The sequence below is a fragment of the Rana temporaria genome, chromosome 6, assembly GCF_905171775.1.
Source record: "Rana temporaria chromosome 6, aRanTem1.1, whole genome shotgun sequence".
Lineage (NCBI taxonomy): Eukaryota > Metazoa > Chordata > Amphibia > Anura > Ranidae > Rana > Rana temporaria.
In genome coordinates this window covers 30,846,581-30,871,022 of record NC_053494.1, presented here as the reverse complement: position 1 = coordinate 30,871,022, position 24,442 = coordinate 30,846,581, and the positions used below count along the sequence as shown (strand labels likewise).

The 24,442-nt window shown below is 47.5% G+C and overlaps 1 protein-coding gene across 1 annotated transcript in view; it reads left to right on the top strand.

Annotated features, from left to right (window-relative positions):
* Positions 1–24,442, top strand: part of LOC120943338 (coronin-7-like) — a 268,405-nt gene that overhangs the window by 217,992 nt on the left and 25,971 nt on the right. The window contains exons 11-17 of the mRNA XM_040356578.1: positions 1,759–1,816; positions 1,908–2,053; positions 5,175–5,270; positions 7,327–7,437; positions 8,996–9,092; positions 17,885–18,060; positions 23,636–23,741. Of these exons, the coding sequence (XP_040212512.1) occupies positions 1,759–1,816; positions 1,908–2,053; positions 5,175–5,270; positions 7,327–7,437; positions 8,996–9,092; positions 17,885–18,060; positions 23,636–23,741 (790 nt within the window). The remainder of the gene's footprint in view (positions 1–1,758; positions 1,817–1,907; positions 2,054–5,174; positions 5,271–7,326; positions 7,438–8,995; positions 9,093–17,884; positions 18,061–23,635; positions 23,742–24,442) is intronic.

Below are 24,442 nucleotides of genomic sequence, written 5' to 3'. Positions count from 1 at the left end.
CTTTGCAAAATATCTCAAGCTCTGTCAGATTGGATGGAGAGCGTCTGTGAACAGCGATTTACAAGTCTTGCCACAGATTCTCAATTGGATTTAGGTCTGGACTTTGGTCCATTCTAACACATGAATATGCTTTGATCTAAAGCATTCCATTGTAGCTCTGGCTGTATGTTTAGGGTCGTTGTTCTGCTGGAAGGTGAACCTTCGCTCAAGTCCTTAGCAGACTCTAACAGGTTTACTGCTAAGATTTCTCTGTATTAGCTCCATTCATCTTCCCATCAACTCTGACCAGCTTTCCTGTCCCTGCTGAAGAAAAGCATCGCCACAACATAATGCTGCCACCACCATGTTTCACAGTGGGGATGGTGTGTTCAGGGGGATGTGCAGCGTTAGTTTTCCGCTACACATAGAGCTAGATTCAGGTACGAATTACGCTGGCGTATCTATTGATACGCCGCGTAAGTTAAAAGTTGCGCCGTCGTATCTATGCGCGCTATTCAGGGAACTAGATACGCCTGAATTCCTGCTTCATCCGACCGACGTAAGTCTTAGTACGCTGTCGTATCTAGGGTGCATATTTACGCTGGCCACTAGGGGCGCTTCCGTAGATTTACGCTTAGAATATGTAAATGAGCTAGATACGCAGATTCACGAACGTACTTGCGCCCGCTACGCCATTTACGTAAGGCTTACGTCCGGCGTAACGTTACCCCTGCTATATGAGGCGCAGCCAATGTTAAGGTATGGACGTAGGAAAAGCCGTCAAATTTTACGTAAGTGTTAAGTGAATGGGGCTGTGCGTAGGTTACGTTCACGTCGAAAGCATTGAGCCCACGTTTCTTAGGGAGTATATGCGACGTGAGTCTGAGCATGCTCGCGCATGCGCCGTACGAACGGTCATTCATTTACATGGGGTCATGGCTAATTTAAATGAAGCACGCCCCCTGCCTGCCTATTTTGAATTAGGCGGGCTTACGCCAGCCTATTTACACTACGCCGGCGCAACGTACGGCGCCAGATCTTTGAGAATACTGGTCTGGGCTCCCTATTTTACGTCGGCGTAGCGCATATGAGATGCGCTACGCCGGCCAAAAGATGCGCCGAGCTACCTGAATCTAGCTCATAGTGTTTTGCTTTTAGGCCAAAAGTTCAATTTTGGTCTCATCTGACCAGAGCACCTTCTTACATGTTTGTTGTGTCCCCCACATGGCTTCTCGTAAACTGCAAACAGGACTTCTTATGGCTTTCTTCCAACAATGGCTTTCTTCTTGTCACTCTTCCATAAAGGCCAGATATGTGGAGTGCACAGCTAATAGTTGTCCTGTGGACAGATTCCCCCACCTGAGCTGTGGATCTCTGCAGCTCCTCCAGAGTTACCATGGGCCTCTTGGCTGTTTTTCTTATTAAAAGAGAAGTATGGGAATCCGGTTTTTCCCATAATCATACTTACCTAGGTGGATGCAGCATTGGACTTAAGATTAAATTACACACAGGTGGACTCTATTTACTAGTTAGTTGACTTATGAAGGCAATTGGTTCCACTAGATTTTAGTTGGGAGTATCAGAGTAAAGGGGGCTGAATATCGCATTAAATCCCAATAAAATACATTCGTTTTTGGTTGTAACATGACAAAATGTGGAAAGTTTCATGGGGTATGAATACTTTTTGAAGGCACTGTAGATTTTGGTGGCTCAGGACATGGTTTTTGTTATTGTCCATGGCTCTTGTGTTTGTTTTTGATCTCTCCTTTTCCTCTGTAGGGTGAAAGCACAATGTACTGCATGGAGGTCAATACTGAAGCGCCGTCTCTAGCGCAGCGTAAGTTTCCGATTTTAGTTTTTTTTTTCTTGGAGGTACAAGCATGTATATGTGTCAGTTATGTGACTGGGCGATTCTCTGTGTCTTCTAGTCTCTCAGTGTGTCACAGAACAGAAGACCCGTGGATTGGCTCTGGTCCCCAAGCTCTGCCTTGATGTGATGAGCTGTGAGCTTCTTCGCATCCTTCAGCTGACCGACAGGTTCATCATTCCTATCAGTTATAGCATTCCACGCAAGGTATCGCTGGCTGTCACGCTCTTTCTATGCACACGCAATGTGCTGCATTTGTAATATATGCATTGCCTGACCTGTGTTTAATTCTCATATCTTTCACCCCACACATCACATTCAGTACCACTATGTTCCTCCATCACACTGCCACGCTGTGCATGTGCTCTGGACCCCTGCCATGATCTCAAGCTCTTCATTCACTTCCTTTTAAATACAGAGGTGTCAACGTCACTAAGGAAATGTTGGATGGCAGGGCTCATGATATATGTGAAGGACAGCTTTGTTGGAGAACAAGACTACTATAGTATATAATCAGCTACCACTAGCTGATGGGTTCCTGGTGAATACTGTGCAATGACATCCAGCTCAGCTAAAGGAGTGGTGTGTTATATGTAGGTGGATGATACACATGGTAATGCTTAAAGCTGAGCTCTAGGCAGTGCAGCTAAGATAACATGCACAATTGGAAGGATTCATAATTCTGACTAGCCAATGCTGAGATTTACACAGCTCAACAGGGTTGGTGATCTGTTTTTCTTTTGCAGCACTTATGGTGGCCATAGATCAGGGGTGTCAAACTCAGTTTCATGGTGGGAAGCATCAGCATTATGATTTCCCTCCAAAGGGCCGGTGTATTGTCACAGTTTGCTGCCTATCCTAGAACGCTCCGGAAGTCACGTGGCGGCCAACTGCGCATGCGCGATGCGTTCCAAATGCGATGCGTTCCAATGGATTCACGGCAGTACACACCAGTGAAACCTCGGTCAGCATCCAGGCTCTTTCCTTAACATCCCCGTGGATTGGAGGATGTTAAAAAAAGAGCCAGGAGGCCGAGCGAGCGGAGCGAGCCGTCCGAGCGAAGCAAGGACGTGAGGCCGACTGGCCACTTTCCTCTAAATCCACGTCGCCCTGAATGACGGCTTCGTTGGTGTGCACTGTCGAAAATCCATTGGAACGCATCGCACTTGCGTTTGGAACGCATCGCGCATGCGCAGTTGCCCGCCACGTGACTTCCGCAGCATTCTAGGATAGGCAGCAAACTGTGACACTACACCGGTTGTATCTGTAAGATTAGATGTCCAGCGTATCTCCTCCCCTTACATTAGATGTCAAGAGCCACCCCACCATCAGAAATTGAGTCCCCCACTCTCCCTTACATTACAGTGCACCCTACTTACTTTATGCTGCTGCTGGGAAGAAGCTGGATGCATTGCTTGAGAGCAGAAAGTAAAGGTCTGGAGGAGGACCAGAGGGGGGCTGGAGCTCTCTGGCAGTTGCAGGAGAGGTGCGAGGGCCACATGAAATTCGGCCCGCAGGCCTTGTGTTTGACACCTGTGCCATAGATAGATCAAAATGTGGCCAGCTCAGCAAGGACTGGCCAAATTTCAATCCATGTGCGGTCACTGCAAGTGAACGGAAATCAGCCGGGCCGATCAGCTTCTGTTCAACTGCCCTGTCGGATAAAAGCCGGTCGATCTGCACTGCAGGCTATGGGATGCAACACTAATCAGTGTATTCTGACAGCTGAGGAGGCCCCTCACTGTGAGGTCACAATAGCACAGCAGGGCAGATTCCTCCACCCCGAAATGTGGGGAAATTGGTTCAGTTTTTTTCATTCAGAATGAATGAAATGAAAAAATTCAGAATGAATGAAAAAAACTGAACCGTTTTTGGCCAGCTTTAAAATGGATCTACACTTTGCCCATTTGATTCAAAGCCACGGGTTCACTAACAACCCCCCCCCCCCCCCCGTTTCTCCCCACCGACCACTGTTATAGTCTGCTTCATACACAGGGATAATACTCTCTCCTCACTGCCACACATGATTTTCCACGGGATTAGAAGCCAGTTTTTAAATGTCAGCCACCAAAGCTAATATTTCAGTATTTGTTAGATGCTGGGGAGTTTAACTACCTGACCATTTTATATATTATTTGGGGGTTCTGTTGGTGAGATTTCTGCATGTGAGTTTCTTAATTGATCCTTACGAGAGGATCAAACTCCTCCTGTTGATCTTTATTCACTTTATATTATGGAGAATGAACCAAGCAGAGCTGATTACACACAAAGGTGGGTCCTCGGGTTAAATCCTGGCCACAGCACTATCTGCATTGAATTTGCATGTTATTCCTGTGCTTGCATGGGTTTCCTCCAGCTACTACAGATTCTTCACACTCTCCAAAGATATACTGGTAGGTTAATTGTGTGTCTAACTTGTCCTTAATATGTGTGAGTAACGGCACCCCTAATGGGACAGGGGTTAAAGCCGTTTAGGGTATTCCATTCCCGAACACAAGGCAGCTACCGACACACCACAGTCAGGTAAACGGGACCCATAGAATAATACGCGACACAGCTCTGTATGACGTTCAAGCAGGTCTGACAATCTTTATTGAGAAAGCAGGCTCTTATATACACAAAAAAAATACTGCAGTAACCAAATGAACAATGACCCAACTCCACCCACAACATCACACAATGTTTACCTAATGAGCTCTTCCAATACACATCTTCCTCAATACATCTTTTAGCAGACACCCGGTCTCCGGGTCCTGACCTAATTTACATGAGCTAATTAAGCAAGCTGTATAGTACATTACAGCCAACACACAATATATATACAATATATACCGCATTAAATCTGACTAGCACAGATCATAGTGGGGTTCTCATTCTCCTTGTGCCCTTCTTAGAGACACACATAAGAGGCATCGGGGAAGCTGAAACAGGAGAGCTTCTGGGTCCCACGGGCCTTTCCGTTACAGTGTGCATATAGGATAGATTGCAAGCTCTTTGGGGGCAAGGACTGATGTGAATGAATAATAGGTAGAGCAGCTGCATATATACCTGTACCCGTAGCTGCTTTTGGAGAGATTAACCCAGACTACGTAATTGCACAGCCCATGTACTCATAGTTGTAGCACTGTCTTTAACTCAGCAGGATCACCTTTTATCAATGCTTTGAATTTTATTCTGAAGAAATATGAAAATTTTCCCTAGGGAATTGGACTATGTACTATTGCACCAGGCAACTTTTGTGTCTGGCCTTTAGTGGTCACCTGACACACTATATTTCTGTCTCCCATCTTGTCCTCTGACACTCTGTTGTTCCCTCTGTGCCCTGTAGGCAGTACAGGAACTCCCACTTGACCTTTTTCCTGACACGACTGGAGGCACAGCGGCGCACACTGCCCAGAGCTGGTGGTCAGGAGTCAATCAGCAGGTAAGTGGCACTGCACACTAGAGCAATAATTGTGGACACATCAGTAGAGAATATCCATTACTTAAAAAGTGGAGTAAGGGTGAGGTGACTTTATGATTGCAGCCAGTAAAATGTTAATATGTTCTTTGCCCATTCAGAATACAGTGTTTCCAGACAACAAATGCAATTTGCGCTGCAGTTCCTATAAATCAGCCTCTTTGTTCTTAAGTGGCGAACATTGTACACTCTCAGATAATAGTTACTGAACAGCACATGGCAAAAAATGTCTCTATAAAGTAGATCTAGCTAGTGTTTCACCAGCAAGAGCCCAGACCTACATCTGATTGAAACTGACGGAGACCCTGATGTAAGGGCGGACACTGACGGAGACCCTGATGTAAGGGCGGACACTGACGGAGACCCTGATGTAAGGGTGGACACTGACGGAGACCCTGATGTAAGGGCGGACACTAACGGAGACCCTGATGTAAGGGCGGACACTGACGGAGACCCTGATGTAAGGGCGGACACTGACGGAGACCCTGGTGTAAGGGCAGACGCTGGCGGAGACTCTGGTGTAAGGGGGACACTGGCGGAGACCCTGATGTAAGGGCGGACACTGACGGAGACCCTGATGTAAGGGCGGACACTGACAGAGACCCTGATGTAAGGGCGGACACTGACGGAGACCCTGATGTAAGGGCGGACACTGACTGAGACCCTGATGTAAGGGCGGACACTGACGGAGACCCTGGTGTAAGGGCAGACGCTGGCGGAGACTCTGGTGTAAGGGGGACACTAGCGGAAACCCTGATGTAAGGGCGAACACTGACGGAGAGCCTGATATAAGGGCGGACACTGACGGAGACCCTGATGTAAGGGCAGACGCTGGCCGAGACTCTGGTGTAAGGTGGAGACTCTGGTGTAAGGTGGACACTGACGGAAACCCTGATGTAAGGTGAACACTGACAGAGACCCTGATGTAAGAGCGGACACTGACAGAGACCCTGGTGTAAGGGCAGACGCTGGCGGAGACTCTGGTGTAAGGTGAACACTGACGGAGACCCTGATGTAAGGTGAACACTGACGGAGACCCTGATGTGAGGGCGGACACTGACGGAGACCCTGGTGTAAGGGCAGACGCTGGCGGAGACTCTGGTGTAAGGTGGACACTGACAGAGACCCTGATGTAAGGGCAGACGCTGGTGGAGACGCTGGCGTAAGGTGGACACTGACGGAAACCCTGATGTAAGGGCGAACAATGACGGAGACCCTGATGTAAGTGCGAACACTGACGGAGACCCTGATGTAAGTGCGAACACTGACGGAGACCCTGATGTAAGTGCGAACACTGACGGAGACCCTGATGTAAGGTGAACACTGACGGAGACCCTGATGTAAGGTGAACATTGACGGAGACCCTGGTGTAAGGGCAGACGCTGGCGGAGACTCTGGTGTAAGGTGGACACTGACAGAGACCCTGATGTAAGGGCAGACGCTGGTGGAGACGCTGGCGTAAGGTGGACACTGACGGAAACCCTGATGTAAGGGCGAACAATGACGGAGACCCTGATGTAAGGTGAACACTGACGGAGACCCTGGTGTAAGGGCAGACGCTGGCGGAGACTCTGGTGTAAGGTGGACACTGACAGAGACCCTGATGTAAGGGCAGACGCTGGTGGAGACGCTGGCGTAAGGTGGACACTGACGGAAACCCTGATGTAAGGGCGAACACTGACGGAGACCCTGATGTAAGTGCGAACACTGACGGAGACCCTGATGTAAGTGCGAACACTGACGGAGACCCTGATGTAAGGTGAACATTGACGGAGACCCTGATGTAAGGTGAACACTGACGGAGACCCTGATGTGAGGGCGGACACTGATGGAGACCCCGATGTTTTACTAAAGTTCTTTCTCTTTATGAATCATATCATGCTGATTGCAAAAAAAGATTTAAGTATATTCAGCCAGTGGATATATGTAAAGTATACAATGTGGCCCCTTTATAGTAAAAAGTTTGGGGATCCCTGCTCTAGACATATGCAATTTGACAGTCTCTTCTTTTTATTTCCAGGTGGAAAAGGTCTCCTTAGACCCATCCCAGAGATCAGCCAATTCCTCTCTTGCAAAAAAGGAGAAAAAGACTGGTCACCCTGAGCAGAGACTGGCATCCCCCGAGCAAAGTGTGAGTATAAGAACCTCACATTAGATAGATCAGCTATACACATACTTGCTAGTTGGTCAAAGACGTTATTTATTCATACGTTTGAAGCACAACTCCAATCACACAGTTAAACACAGAGTACTGAGGCATGTATGTGTGTGTGTGTATATATATATATATATATATATATATATATATATATATATATATAAACTTTCCTGACAAAATAGTAGGTCTTGTAGCTATAGCGTTTTACACACCCCTAACCCCTCACTGTCTGGAGGGTGACACTACTCTTAACAAAATAAAGCTTATTTTTGTCACCTTCCCATCTCCAACATAATCAAAGGTCAACAAGTAAGCTTTAGCACAATGCTAACAATATGTTGTGCCCCCCTCACTCTATTAGCCCGCCTGTTTAACTCCCCTTCCAGCTCCCAGTGCCTGAAACATGTCAGAATACCAGAACTATAGCAGTAAGCATTAGTTCACAAAGCTGTGTTGTGTGTCTGGTGCTGATCACTGTTGTCATATTAAGCAATACAAAATAATTGCTCCGGCCTTCCTGTTTCGTTGGGGGTGGATTTTGGTATGGATTGCTGTATTTAAACACTAGGGCCCAGATTCTCGTAGATTGGCGTAAAAATGGATGGGCGTAACGTATCTGATTTACGTTACGCCGCTGCAAGTTTTTCAGGCAAGTGCTTTATTCACAAAGCACTTGCGTGTAAAGTTGCGGCGGCGTAACGTAAATCACCCGGCGGAATTCTAACGAACTGCGCATGCACCGTCCCTAAAATATCCCGATGTGCCATGCTCTAAATGACGTCGCAAGGACGTCATTGGTTTTGACGTGGACGTAAATTACGTCCAGCACCATTCACGGACGACTTACGCAAACAACGTAAATTTATAAATTTCAACGCGGGAACGACGGCCATACTTAACATTGGCTGCGCCTCATAGACCCAGGGGCAACTTTACGCCGGGAAAAGCCTAACGTAAACGTCGTAACTTTAGTGCTTTGGCCGCGCGTACGTTCGGGATTTCGCGTATCTTGCTAATTTGCATACTTGACGGGGAAATCGACAGAAGCGCCACCTAGCGGGCAAAAAAAAAATTGCAGTTAAGATCCGACGGCGTAAGAGACTTGCGCCTGTCGGATCTAATGGATATCTATGCGTAACTGATTCTAAGAATCAGTCGCTTAGATACGACGGCCCAAATTAGGATTTACGACGGCGTACATGGCGCTGCGCCGTCGTAAGCCCTTTGAGAATCTGGGCCTAGGCATTTAAAGGTGCTGGTCAGCACAGCTCTAAAGAAGGGGGTGCGCCCCCCGGTAGGTGTCGGCGTGCTCCATGTGAGGTTTTAGAAGCACTTGTATTTTCTAACTCATGTTATCCTTTCATTTACATTCTGTACACCTTGGTACACTTGTGAGTATGCATTTTATTGGCTTCCTTTCATTTTAATAAATATTTTATTTTTACTCGGGTAATGCACTAGGGGTTTGCGCCTTCCCTTTTTTCCTGTCCTTGTTAGCTTATATCTTATCCTGTCTTTTTATATTCTTCAGGAAGGGAGTGCTCTCTCCTCTCCCTCCAGCTCCGTCACCTCTCCCTCCAGTGGGATTGTTTCCAGCACCAGTCAACGCTCTCTGCAAAGCATTCTGGGTAAGTAGCGATCATTCTATGGGTGCACTCGTGTGACCTAAAATGATGACCTTGGTTCCAAAGCTAGCATGTCTTTGCTATTCTATGGGTTTTCTGTATCTTCTTAGCTGGTATTGCAGATGGGACGGAGTTCATAAAGTTTAACACAGAGAAAGTAAAAAAGCATCCATCCATTCATCCCTAAGGCTACCTAGATAGGCTACTATGACCTGGTAGATGTCTAGGGGGCCAACAGAACCTTTATTTTCCTGCAGTAAACGAGGGGGATCCATGCATCTGGTTACGAGGATGTATTTGCAGTCAGTTGGGGTCTGATGGGGATTGGTTTAGCCAGTACAGGCAATGGAAATGTAACATTTTCTCTGTGCCTCATGCCATCCTTATCAATGGCAATGTAAGGAATTGGGAAGAGGGGATGGGGCTGGGGACGGGTTCACTTTAATACCCGTTCCTCAACAATACATTCATATTTTCTTTGCTCCCTCACTGCTGCATTCATCCACTAAAACCAAGCAGAAGAAGCACTGTGTAAGCTCCAGTTCAGTCTTATCAGAGCTTACACAGAGCTGATGACCCTCCCTATTCCCATGTTCTAGTTCTAGGCCAGGGATCTCCAAACTATGGCCCTCCAGCTGTTGTGGAACTACTCTTTCCATGAAGCATTGTAAAACTCTGACATTCACAGACAAGACTTGGCATGATGGGAATTGTAGTTCCTGAACAAAGCCATGACTAAGCACTGACTGCCAGTGCGAAACGCGTTGGCCATACTGTATTTGTTGGCTTGCAGTGACTGTATGCACAGTTGAAAAATAAAAGACATCTCTTTTTAAGAAATTTTTGGAGTGCGGCTGTCCAGTTTTTGTCCTTTTTATTTTTGCTATCATCAGCATTGCCAGCACCCTGGCGGTTCAACAGCCCTTGATTGTTTACGGGGGTCATCTGGAGCGGTGAGAATTTCGTCTGTAGTTCCTGAACAACTGGAGGGCCATAGTTTGGAGACCCCTGTTCTAGGCAAATAACCAAGCACCAGCACTGTCATGTGGGAGGAAGGGGAATGAGTTACACCCTGAAGCAGCAGGTACTTGCTTTATTTGCTGCACAAAATAGCTGGGAAACAAAGGAAAAGTGAGTGAGGAGGGAGGTAGGCATTTAACCCCTTCAATACAGGGCATTTTCACCCCCTTCCTGCCCAGACCAATTTTTAGTTTTCAGCGCTTTTGCACTTTGAATGACAATTGCGCGGTCATGCAACACTGTACCCAAACAAAATCTTTAGGTTCCCCCCCCCCCCACCACCACAAATAGAGCTTTCGTTTGGTGGTATTTGATCATCTCTGCGGTTTTTATTTTTTGCGCTATAAACAAAAGAAGAGCGACAATTTTAAAAAAAAAACACTATTTTTTAATTTTTGATTTAATAAATATAAATAAAAAAAAAAAAAAAAAAAAAAATGTTCCTCAGCTTAGGCCGATACGTATTCTTCTACATATTTTTGGTAAAAAAAAATCGCAATAATCGTATATTGATTGGTTTGCGCAAAAGTTATAGGGCCAGATCCAGAAAGAAATACATTGGCGCAGCGTATCAGAGATCCACTACGCCACCGTACCTTACCTGGCGCATTTTCGAATCCTCAGCGAGTTCGCGCCGTAAGTTACGGCGGCGTAGTGTATTTCTGGCGGTGTATTTCAAATTGGGCAGGTTGGGGGCGGGTTTCATTTAAATGAAGCGCGTCCCCGCGCCGAATGAAATGCGCATGCGTCGTTCCTAAATTTCCCGCCGTGCATTGCGCTAAATGACGTCGCAACGACGTCATTTTTTAACTTAGACCTGAGTTACGTCCATCCCTATTCACGGACGACTTACGCCAAAAAAAAAAATGCAAATTTCGACGCGAGAACGACGGCCATACTTTTTTTTCACAAGAAAAATGTTTATTCAAATTTTTACAATACAAGCGATGCAGAAGCACAGTTAGTCACAGAGAAAGCATTACTCAGAATTTCACCAGTTAAATGTGTTGCTGGTATGAACAGAGGAGAGGCGGTGACAGGCTAGCATACACCCATACAATGAGATACCAATTTGGGAGCACGAAATCACAGCAAGGTTACCTAAAGGAGGTTCCGGAGGGGGGGGGGGGGAAGCAGGAGGAGTGTATAACAGGGGGGTGAGGAGAAGGGGGGGAGGGAAAGGGGGGGGGAAGGACCTCATCCGAGCAGTCAAACACACCTTGAACATACAGCATATAGCTTCTAGGAAATCATAACAGAGGGCCATTTCCATCACTGTCCCCAGTAAACTCTGTGCCCCAGGCATCTATCCACCCCGACCATATCTTATCAAATTTAGTAGGACAGTTTCGATTAGCAAAGGTGATCTTGTACAGTGGCAGCACCGAGTTCAATACCGAGCACCATGAGGACACCGTGGGAGGTGCAGCACTCTTCCAGTGGAGGAATATCTCCCTACGGGCATAAAAAGTAGCATACCCGAGGAATAATTTTGTGTATTTACCCCGCACCCCAGGGCCGAAGACATTCAGCAGCATTGATTTAGGGCTAGCTCCCAGGCCCAGATCGGTAATCCGGTCAAGGGCGTCAGCCACTCCCGACCAATAACCTCCAAGGCGGGGGCAGGACCAGACCATGTGAAAGAAGGATGCAGCCCCTAGATTACATCTGGGGCAGGCCACCGGGACGTTAGGATTCATAATTGTCAACCGTTTCGGGGTGAAGTAGGCCCTGTGGAGGAATTTGACCTGCATAAATCGGTCTCTAGCCGAAATCATAGTTGTAACGAAGGAAGAGACACATGTCTCCCATTCGTCCTCTGACAGATCAGGAATGTCCATCTTCCATTTTTCCAAAGTTTTTTCAAGTTTCTTTGTAGGAGCTATGGACAAGCGGAGATACAAGGAGGACAGGGGCTTGTCTATGACCTTGGCGTTAAGAAACCCCTCCACAGAGTCTGATTCCATCGTGAGAAGTGGTGGGAACTGTTTCCCATAGGCATGTCGTAGCTGATAATATCGGAACAGCATCCATCCCGGTAATGAATAGGCGTCCTGGAGATCGGAGAAAGAGCGCAACCTACCCCCCCTAACAATGTGCCTCAGTTTCACTATACCCTTTCCCGCCCAGACCTGTGGATCCGGAACTGAATTCATGTGCGGCAGATTAGGATTACCCCACAGGGGGATGTGAGGTGAGAACTTCTCGGGGGAGCCAAAACGGGTCCTAGCCCTGTGCCATACCGTAATGGTTGTACGCATCAAGTCTGTGATGCCAGGGTGGGACCTCGCCCCCCTGAACACCACATTACTAAGGGAGGCATACGACCCCATTATAGCTGCTTCCAGAGTCACTGCCGGGTTATCGCGGGGTTGGGAGAACCACCACCTGACCGTCACCAGGACAGCCGCCCAGAAGTAAACCTGGAAGTCCGGTAGGGACAATCCCCCCCGATCTATGGGAAGCTGAAGGGTGGAGACAGCCAGCCGCGGGGGCCCCCCATTCCAGATAAAGGAGGATATTATGCTTTTAATCTTGGCAAAAAGCGCGGCGGGGGGAATCAGAGGGGAATTTCGAAAGAAGTAAAGAAATTTAGGCAAATATACCATCTTAATCAGATTTACTCTACCCACCGGTGAAAGGGGGAGAGTCCTCCAGGTTGTACATTTCTGCGAAAAGTTTTTCAGCAGTGGTTGGAGGTTCAGCTCATAGTATGAGGACAGCGGAGTCCCGATCCTTACTCCCAGATATTTAAATTCAGGTGTCCAGTTTAGGGGGGTGCCCGTCGGCGGGTGAGGGCCCGACGCGTGTAGTGAGAAGAGGAGTGATTTCTCCCAATTAACCTTAATGCCCGAAAAGGAGCCGAAGACATCCACTATCTGGAGCGCGGGTGGGAGGGAGGAAGTATCCTTGAGGAAAAGGAGGGTGTCATCGGCATAAAGGGATATTTTATCCACGACCACACCTATCCTAATCCCCTCCACTGAGGGGTCAGATCTGATGCGAGCCGCCATGGGCTCCATGGCTAGCGCAAACAGACCAGGGGAAAGTGGGCAGCCCTGTCTGGTACCCCTAGACAGAGGAAAAGATGATGACAGCGAGTTATTGGTGCGTATCCGGGCTGTAGGATTGCGGTATAGCATCTGAACCCACCCAATAAAACGGGGGCCAAACCCAAATTTACGGAGGACGGCCCAGAGGTAGCGCCACTCGACCGAGTCGAAAGCCTTCTCGGCGTCTAAGGAGGCCACAACCCCCGTACCGTCCCCACCTGCCCTAGAGAGATGGGTGAGGAGGCGACGGATATTAATATCGGTTCCCCTGCCCGGCATAAAGCCAGACTGATCTGCATGGACCAATGCGGTGATCACAGTGTTCAGTCGTCCAGCCAGCACTTTGGCCAAGAGTTTGGCATCCACATTAAGGAGAGATATTGGTCGGTACGAGGAACACTGTTCAGGGGGCTTACCCGGTTTAAGAATGACAACAATTACCGCCTCAGCCATCGTCGGGGGAAGAGAGTCCCCCTCTGTGGCTTTTTGGAGCACAAGTTTAAATGATGGGAGAATTTCCTCTGCATATATTTTAAAGAATTCGGCAGGGATGCCATCCGGGCCCGGCGTTTTGCCATTCTGAAAGGATGCTACCGCCCGCTGAAGCTCCTCCAATGTGATAGGGCCATCCAGCGCCTCCCTGTACGTGGAGGTCAGGCACGGGAGCTCCGTCCCATTGAGGTAGGCCGCAAGCTCTGCATCCGTACATACCATCCGAGAGCTGTAGAGCTCCTGATAGAAAGATGCAAATCTGGCATTGATAGCGGTGGGATCGGTCAAGGCCGTCCCATCAGAGTCGCATATAGCCGAAATAGTCACTGGAGAGGAGCTTTCCCGCGCCAGCCATGCCAACATACTACCTGTCTTCTCCCCATGTTCAAATATTCTTTGGGACTGGTGTAGGAACTGAGTTTTTGTGGCCGCTGTGCGGAGCAAGAGAACATCCCTCAACGCTGCCTGAAAATCTGAATAGACCTCGGGGGACCCAGTAGTGGAGTATTCAAGTTCGAGTGCTGCCACCCTCCCCTCAGCTCTCAGGGTGTCCTCCCTCAGGTCTCTCCGGACCCCACGAATGTGGGACTGCAAACTGCCTCTAGTAAAAGCCTTAAATGCATCCCAAGACGTGGTCAGGGCTATAGAGTGGTCCAGATCCTGCCAATAACGTATTGCCTCTGATCTATACGGCTCCGAGATCCTCGAGTCCGACAGCCAGAACCTGGACAACCTCCACAAGCTCTCCCCCGGTGCATTGGAAACACATAGTTTCAACGCAAGTGGCGCGTGGTCAGATATGCCACGGGGGAGAATAGAGACATCCCGAACTCTGGAAAGAACAGACCCCCCAGCATAGGCAAGGTCTATGCGTGAAAGGGTCTTATGCGAGGCCGAGTGACAAGTGTAGGCTCGCTGGGAAGGGTTGCGCCACCTCCACACATCAGTTAGGTTGGAAGCCTCCGCCCAAGAGAGCAGCTCTGAAGATGAGCCCGCTACGGGTGAAAGTCTGTCCATCCCAGAGTCCGGAACCAGATTAAAGTCCCCCAGTATCACCACATTGTCTGTGGCAAAGGCAGCAATCTTAGAAATCAACTGGTTAAGTAAGCGCATGGAGGCTGGGGGGGGCAGGTACAGTCCCACCACCACCAGCTCCAACCTATCCACAATGGCATGTAACATAACAAAACGGCCGTCCGGATCAATCTCCAGCGCTAGCAGTCGGAACGGCAAGGATTTATGCACAAGAATGCTGACCCCTCTAGAGTAATTGGTATGCGTGGAGTGGTATAGATGTCCCACCCAAGGTTTCCGAAGACTCAAGAGCTTACCGCCCGTCAAGTGAGTCTCCTGCAATATGCAGATTTGGGGGCGATATGTTTTAAGAAATTGAAACACCAATGATCTCTTCACAGAGGAATTTAGCCCCCTGGTGTTCCATGATATTATATTGCATTCAGCCATAATCACTTAGTGCTACAGTTCCAGACCTGGATACATTCTCCAGAGTTGGATGCAGAGTCCGGGCCACTGCACAGGTCAGGACAGAGCATCTCAGGTAATCTATGACATTCATATAAACATCGCTTGTGAAAAAACAGTACAAAAACAAGGTATACCAAAACATTCCCACCCCACCCCCCCACCCCCCACCCCGCCAGCCCCAGCCCCAACCTTGGGGAGGCTTAGGATCCCAACTCAGAACCCAGGCGAACACGCCTGCAATGGGGAAACGCGTGCGGAATGGCATCCACAGTCCAGCAGTCAGATGGTGCACATTAAGTCTCTTGCCGGAGACCGGATTAGATATGTGGGTGCAGTCTCCCGGCAGCCGCCGGGGGCAGTAAAACTTGAACTGTAACGTTGCATGAGCAGCCAGAGGTGCCAGCCTTGGCCAAAGGAGAGGAGACAAAAAGGGGGAGGGGGGGGGGGTACAGTAAAGGATCAGCAGTCACGTGGCCCTCCAATCAGGGTACCCCATCCACCCACAGGAAGAACTGATGGCCCCCTAACCCCTACAGCCCATAAAGTAAAACATCAGTGAACGCATGAGACAGTCCGGGGGGGGGGGGCACAGAACATGTACAGGCCATCATGTAAAGGAGGCATGTCTATAAGGCAGCAAATGGCTATGGCTCATGTAAAAGAACAAACAATGTGACTCTTCGGTAGTAGTGGTACTTATCTGCGAGGTAGCGTGTCGATCCACATGGAAGCCTCCTCAGGAGAAGTAAAGAATCTAACCGATTCACCATCCTCTACCCGCAGTCTGGCCGGGAACAGCATGCTGTACTTAATATGCTTGGCTCGGAGTCTGGCCCTCACCGCATCATATGATTTCCGTTGTTTCTGCGTTTCCAGCGAGTAGTCCGGGAAGATCAGGAGTTTGGCGTTCTCAAATCGCAGTTCACCTTGGGATCTCGCCTCCTTCATTACCGTATCGCGATCACGGAAGTGAAGTAACTTGAAAATAAAAGTGCGGGGTGGTGCTCCCTGTGGCCCCCTAGTGGATGGTATACGATGGGCTCGTTCCACTGTAAAAAATGGGGAAAAGCGTGCAGCGGGGAGGATAAGTTGCAGCAAACGCTCAGCAAAGGCGGTGGGATCCGTACCCTCAGCCCCCTCCGGAAGACCCAGCACCCGCAAGTTATTTCGCCTGTTACGGTTCTCGGCGTCCTCGGCTCGGGCCTCCAGTGCCTTAACTTTAGTTTTTAACACATGCATATCACTTCCCTGGTCATGTACCGTGTCTTCAGTCTGAGAGACCCTCTGCTCCACTTCAGCCATGCGACCCCGGAGTGTATCAAAGTCCTTCCTTATAAACTCCACATGGGTCTGAATGTGGTCTACCTTGCCTGTCAGGGTAGTGATCGCCAGCATCACAGCCTTAAAATCGGCCGCCGTAGCTGGCAGCCGCTCCGGATCGTCGGCCTGGTTCTCCATCTGGGCAGGATGTTTAGGCGAGGCCCCGGCTGCGGCCTTGTCCGCGGTTCCCGTTTTCGCGGACTTTTTGCCCCGATTCTGGTAGCCTTTTCTCATACCCCAGGGCCAGGAGTACCACCGAAGGCTGGGGGAACACAAGGGGGTCTTTTTAGGCAACTCTGCACCCTATAAAGGCCGGATTTAGAGCCGATCTGCAGGAGCTCAGACACTAGATGTCTGCTCCCATTGCCATCCGGACACGCCCCCCACGACGGCCATACTTAACATGGCAATTCTATCTATACGCCGCAAAATACCAGCTTTAACTATACGCCGTAAAAAGCCGACTACAGACGACGTTAGAAAATGCGATGGCCGCGCGTACGTTCGTGGATCATCGTAAATCGCTAATTTGCATACCCAACGCGGAAAACGCCACCCAGCGGACGCCAAAGTATTGCATCTTAGATCCGAAGGCGTACGAAGACGTACACCTGTCGGATCTAACCCAGAAGTCGTCGTATCTTGTTTTGAGGATTCAAAACAACGATACGACGCGAGAAATTTGAAAGTACGCCGGCGTATCAGTAGATACGCTGGCATACTTCGTCTGTGGATCTGGCCCATAGCGTCTACAAAATAGGTGATAGATTTATGGCATTTTTATTTTATAATTTTTTTTTTTAGTAATGGCGGCGATCTGCAAATTTTTTTATTGCGGCGGACACATCGGACACTTTTGACACGTTTTTTTTTGGGACCATTCACATTTATACAGCGATTAGTGCTATAAAAATGCACTAATTACTGTGTAAATGTGACTGGCAGGGAAGGGGTTAACATTAGGGGGCGCTGAAGGGGTTAAAATGTTCCCTAAAGTGTGTTCTAACTGTAGGGGGAGGGGAATGATGTGTGTTCCTCTGTACTGGGAACACCGCATCGGTCTCATCACCTCTCACAGGAGGTGGATCTGTGTGTTTACACACACAGATCCACACTCCTGCCGTGATCACCGGCAATTGCGGGTGCCCGGCGTCAATCGCGGCCGCCGGGCACGCGCGCCGGGTCACGAGCAGTGCCGCGGGCGGCGTGCGCGCACGTCCTAGATCGCCGGGAACAAAGGACGTCATATGACGTCCACCCGGATCGAGGGAGGGTTCCTATGGCCCGGTAAGGTAGAGGTTAAGCAAACCTGTCGGTTTGCCCTGTGCAAGAAAAACAAAGGTCTGCTTTTTGATTTTTTTTCATATGCTTTAGTATTGGGCGTCAACTAATTTGTATTGCTTTCACTGGATTAATCTATTACAGGTCCAAGTTCACGGTTCCGTCATACTCAGGGCATTGTCCTCCATCGTGACAATCACATCACCAACCTGAAAGGAGTGAGCCAGAGCACACCAGGAGAGAGTGACGGTTTCTGTGCGAACCACCAGCGAGTGGCTGTGCCTTTGGCTGGACCAGGGGGCCAGATAGCGGTGCTGGAGGTACGGATCAAACTGCTTGGTCTAAAAGCAGACAGCTTACTCTTGAATTGAACATATCTTGTAAATAAACACACAGGGCCATATTCTTATACATCTAAGGCGGCGGAACGTATGTACTTTACGTTACTCCGCCGCAAGTTTAAGTGGCAAGTGCCTGATTCACAAACCACTTACCTGTAAACTTGCGGCGGCGTCGTGTAAAGTCCACCCGCGCAAGCCATCCTAATTCAAATGATCCTGGCAGGGGGCGTGGATCATTTAAATTAGGCGCGCTCCCGCGCCGATCGTAATGCGCATGCTTCATCGGGTAAATTACCCGACGTGCATTGCGCTAAATGACGTCTCACAGACGTCATTTGTTTTGACTGTAACGTAAATGGCATCCAGCGCCATTCACGGACAACTTACGCAAACGACGTTAAATTTTGAAATTTCGACGCGGGATCGACGGCCATATTTAACATTGAGTACGCCACCTACGGGGCATCTTTATCTTTACGCCGCGTATCGCTTACGGAAACAACGTTAAAACACTACGGCGGGCAAGCGTACGTTAGAGAATCGGCGTGACTAGTCATTTGCATATTCTACGCTGACCGCTACCTAGTGGTCAGCGTAAATATTGCAGCCTAAGATACAACGGCGCAAGCCGTCGTATCTTAGGCATGTTTAAGTGTATCTCAGTTTGAGAATACACTTAAACATAGATAACGGACTTACGTAGGCGTATCTGCTGATACGCCTACGTAACTTGTTTAAGAATATGGCCCACAGGGGGTTATATACAAAAGGCAAATCCACTTTGCACTACAAGTGCACTTTCACGTGCAGTCGCTGTAGATCTGAGGGGGACATGCAAGGAAAATAAAAAACAGCATTTTTGCACATGATTACATGATAAAATCGGCAGAGCTTTGCTTTCATTTCAGAGCTTCCCCTCAGATCTACAGCGACTGCACTTACAAGTAATACTAAACCGGAGGGGAAGACAGAGAAAGAAATCAAAATCGCATAAGTAAACAAGTCGTAGTGGCCAAAAGCCTGCACTAGATGTCCGCATGCTACTGAATAATAATAACATGATGCAGTTCAAAACAGCCCCTAAAAAAATACAAGAAGGTGGGAGAAAACAGAAGGGAATCTGGCCTTGTGGGTGATATCCAGGGCCGCCATCAGGGGGGGTACAGGCAGTACACCTGTAAGGGGCCCAAATGGCAACCCCCTTTTTAAAGAAAAAATAAAAAATCTTTTTTTTTTTTTTTAGAGGTCTGGAGGTCCCCAGGGGCCTGGAGATCCCCAGGGCCCTGAATGACAACCCCCCCTTTTTTTTTATAAAAAAAAAAATCGTTTTTTTATATATATATATATTTTTTATATATATTTTTTATATATATATATATATATATATATATATATATATATATATTTTTCTTTTAATTTATTATTATTATTATTATTATTATTATTATTATTGGGCCCACAGGTCCCCAGGGCCCGGATGGCAACCCCCCATTTTTTTTATGAAAATTTTTTTTTATATTATTTTATTTCTTTTTTTTTTTTTTTTTTTTGTTTAATGGCCCAGAGGTTTTATTTTTTATTTTTATTAAAGGGCCCAGAGGTCCCAGCTGGCAACCTCCCATTTTTTTGTAATTTCTTTTTATAAAAAAAAAATATATATATATATATATTAAAGGGCCCAGAGGTCCCCAGGGCCCCTGATGGCTACCCCCCCCCTTTTTTTGTATATATTTTTGCAATCCTTGTGTGCACCAGGTACCATCTCAATAATGTTATATTGGATTCTATCAGTAATATACTGATTGATATTTTGGATAGCTCTTTAGAAGTTTTCTGCTAAAGAAAACTGTGGGTAAAATTCCGCTTTAAAGGGATTGTAAAGGTAAAAAAAAAATGTTTTCCTAAATAGCTTACTTCATCCTTTGATTTTGCTTTTAAATGTCCTTATTTCTTCTGAGAAATCCTCACTTCCTGTTCTTCTGTCTGTAACTCCACACCGTAATGTGAGGCTTTCTCCCTGGTGTGGAGTGCCGTGCTCGCCCCTCCCTTGGACTACAGGAGAGTCAGGACGCCCACTAACACCCAGCTCCTTTCTCTATCTGCAACGTAGAGAGCGTCCTGACTCTCCTGTAGTCCAAGGGAGGGGGCGAGCATGACACTCCACACCAGGGAGAAAGCCTTGCATTACTGTGTGTAGTTACAGACAGAAGAACAGGAAGTGAGGATTTTTCAGAAGAAATAAGGACATTTAAAAGCAAAATGGAAGGGTGAGGTAAGTGAAGGAGGACTGCACTAAGGTAAAGAAAGCTATTTAGGAAAATTGTACCTTTACAACTTATTTAAAGTGGATGTAAACCCTCACATATACTCAGTGAAGTGAATAGTCTCAGATGATACACAGGGATGAAACAAATCTCCCTACATAAGTTTTACATGTCTTAAACTTTTTTTTCTTTTTATTTAGTGGTATGTGACACAAACCATGAAAAGATAACTTCACAGAATAGGTCGTCCACACAAAATAGCATATACCGTATTTTCCGGCGTATAAGACGACTTTCTGGATGCAAAAAAATGCATCCAAAGTCGGGGGACGTCTTATACGCCGGGTACGGTCTCCGTGCTGCAAGCGTCCATGATTTAAAAGCCGCTCCTTCTCCTCAGAGTGTCCTGTGATAGGCGCAACACAAATCTTCCCAGCAGCGCCTCTGTTCTGTGTTCCTCCTATCACAGACGAGATGAGAAGACGTCCGTGATAGGCGGAACACAGAACAGAGGCGCTGCTGGGAAGATTTGTGTTCCGCCTATCACAGTACACTCTGAGGGGAAGGAGCGGCTTTCAAATCATTGACGCTCGCAGCACGGAGACTGTCACCGCCTGCAAGTCGATTCAGAAAAACGTGAGTGATTGCACTGTTCGCACAGTGGGGGGCAAGTTCAGGCACAGTGAGGGGCAAGTTCAGGCACAGTGAGGGGCAAGTTCAGGCACAGTGAGGGGCAAGTTCAGGCACAGTGAGGGGCAAGTTCAGGCACAGAGAGGGGCAAGTGATGGCACAGAGAGGGGCAAGTGATGGCACAGAGAGGGGCAAGTGATGGCACAGAGAGGGGCAATTGATGGCACAGTGAGGGGCAATTGATGGCACAGTGGGGGCAAGTGATGGCATGTAATGTAATGGCACAGTGAGATTTGAAAAAGCCTGTTTCTGTCAGCGGTTGTTCTGGCTACCCCTCAGCTTCCAGAAAGACTAGTAAGAAGGGGGTAGTCTTATACAGTGAGTATATCCCAAAACCAACATTTTCCTGGAAAATTAGGGGGTCGTCTTATACGCCGGTAAATATGGTAAATGGACAGTATCTGAATGCATCCTACTGGGTATAGGGTCACTCAGAGTAATTACCAGAGAATAAAGCTGTAGGTGTGCAGGGATCTCCAGTACCTAGGATGTGTAAGTCTAGGGGTCCACTAAGGCGGATTCTGTGATCACTCGCACTTCAATAGAAGTAAGTCCTGTTGTTCTTGAAAAACAGTTATTGATATATGGGGGAAGTGTATTGCGGGGTATCCCACTGAGGTCGAGACATACTAATTTTTTGGTTATAATGGAGAAAATATATAAAAGGGGAAAATAAGAGAGCGAGAGAGAGAAAGAGAGAAGAAGGGGGAAGGTGGGGTTATGTGGGAAAGGGAGGGGGTAAGTCCCATCTAGGGGGTGAAGGGCATCCTATGCTCATCAAGCAATGCAAACATCAGGTTTAAAGTTGAAGCTTCTGGCACTCATTAGGACCGAGCTATGCATAGTGGAGGTATTCATCCGAGAAAAAAAAAAGATCCCAGTAGAACCGCCTGGTTTTGTGTTCCTCAGATTTGTCTCGAATAGTGGCAGTCAAATTTTCCATCTATTCAATATCATTAACCCTTGGGAACCATTGGGCCACTGTGGGGGCAGATTGTTGCTTTCATTGGCTCGGTATGCAAGCCCGAGTAGCTTTGAGAAGGTGCTTAAGAAGGGATTTGTGATAGCGCTTTCTTGACATGAGAGTAAGGTTTAGTAGAACTGCAGCAGGATCATTGGTTAGGGGAATGTCTGTGAATTTGTGAATAAATCGAAGGACCGGTTGCCAAAAGGTTTGAAGTTTGGGGCATTCCCCAAAAATATGGAGAATAGTGCCCGGGTGTTCCTCACAGCGCCAGCAACGATCAGATGTCTTAAGCTTTATACAGTGGAACCTTGGATTGCGAGTAACGCAGTAACGAGCGTTTCGCAATATGAGTAATCATTTTTTTTAAATCCTGACTCGGTTTGCGAGCGCTGTCTCGCAAAATGAGCAAGATTCAAGTCTCTGCGGTGTGCAGTCCTGCATTTGGCCAGAGGTGCAGGGGGCGCCTGAGCAGTTCAGAAGTACTCAGTTCCCGGGTGTTTCCGAGAGCAGACGAACGATCTCTGAGTATTTCTGAGTCTCTCTGGCGCCCCCACCTCTGGCCACATTCGGTATTGCATGCCATAGAAGTCAATGTGGAAGAAATTATTTTCATTTTCTATTGACTTCTATGGGAAAACTCACTTTGATATGTGAGTGCTTTGGATTACAAGCATTCTTCTGGAACAAATTATGCTTGTAATCCAAGGTTCCACTGTATATGGTTTAGAAAGTGCACCCCCTGTTAGAATGTTCTCTTCCTGATTCACCTGTGGGTGTGGATTCTTGCCATACACTGTGAGACAGCTGATTGGAGGAAAGGCACACCCCCCCTCCTCCAAATAGGCAGAGACTTGCAGAGCTGTGCTGTGAACAGACCAGCTCTCTGCTAATCTATTTATAGCACCCTCCCGGACATACATTTCAGGCTGGTTTTATCACAGTTGACAGAGAACTTGTCAGAAGTTATCAGGCTGATAACAGAAGAATGGAGCAGGATAAAGCCACTGAACTTAGTGCTTTGAAGAGAGATAAGAAAATCCTGCAGATATATAATATGTGCCCAGCTCCAATTTAATGAATTGGGTTTACTTCCACTTTAAGCTCCAGGGTGCCGCCATTTTGGGAGTGACGTTGACAACCCCAGCAGACTCAGAGCTGTCACATCCTTCCTGCTGGCAGAACACCTTGGCACTGCCGGAGTTATTTCCCCATCAACATTTACTGCATTGGTAGGGGAATCGAGCAATTTTACAATCTATGGCTTGTTTTAGTATCTATGCGCTGCTCATGTGACACGAGCTGATAGGATCAGGGCTGCTGATCGACTGACTTTGTCTGAACAGAACCTCTGAAGATCAGGTGACCAATGCCTAGGCATTGTAGCGTAATTAGCCAATGAGGAAGCGTGTCGTTTTCTGCAGAAAGACATTACAAGATTCTTTTATTTATTTTTTTTCATTTTCCATTCTGAAAGAAGCAATGTGGTCAGGTTGAGAAGGGGATTCAGTTTTCATGGAAGCTCTGTTTTAAACATTGGACTCCTGATTATTTGACTTGGATTTTGTTGTACTTTTTAATTGAATAACCCTCATTACAACTCATACGGTTGATTGTTTACATGTTTTACCCACAGCTGTCACAGCCAGGACGTTTACCAGACTCCCTGCCGACTATTGAGAACACAGTGCCCGTCACAGACCTTACATGGGACCCTTTCAATCCTCAGCGACTAGTCACAGGTATGATAAAAGCCATGTCACCCTCTTCTCATGTTGCAGATTGGGAAATGAAACAACAAAGAACAGATGATTATTATTATACAGGATTTATAGAGCGCCAACAGATTGCACCGCGCCTTACAACATGAGGGCAGACAGTACAGTTACAATATAATTCAATCACAGGGCCCTGCTCCTTAGAGCTTGCAATCTAGTTATACTGCTGGATTCACGTAGGGCTGCGTATTTTTGAGCCGGCGTAGCGTACCGTATTTACGCTACGCCGCCGTAAGTCAGAGAGGCAAGTGCTGTATTCACAAAGCACTTGCCTCCTAAGTTACGGCGGCGTAGCGTAAATGGGCCGGCGTAAGCGCGCCTAATTCAAATTGTGAAGAGGTGAGCGTGTTTTATGTAAATAAACCATGACTATATGTGATTGACGTTTTTAACGAACGGCGCATTGGTTTCGACGTAAATGTAAATTACGTCCAGCCCCATTCACGGACGACTTACGCAAACAACGTAAAATTTTCTAAATTCGACGCGGGAACGACGTCCATACTTAACATTGGTTAGGCCAGCTTTTTGTTCGACTAACTTTACGCCTGAAAACGCCTTACGTAAACGGCGTATCTTTACTGCGACGGGCAAGCGTACGTTCGTGAATAGGCGTATCTCGCTGATTTACGCATTCTAGGCGTAAATCAGCGTTCACGCCCCTA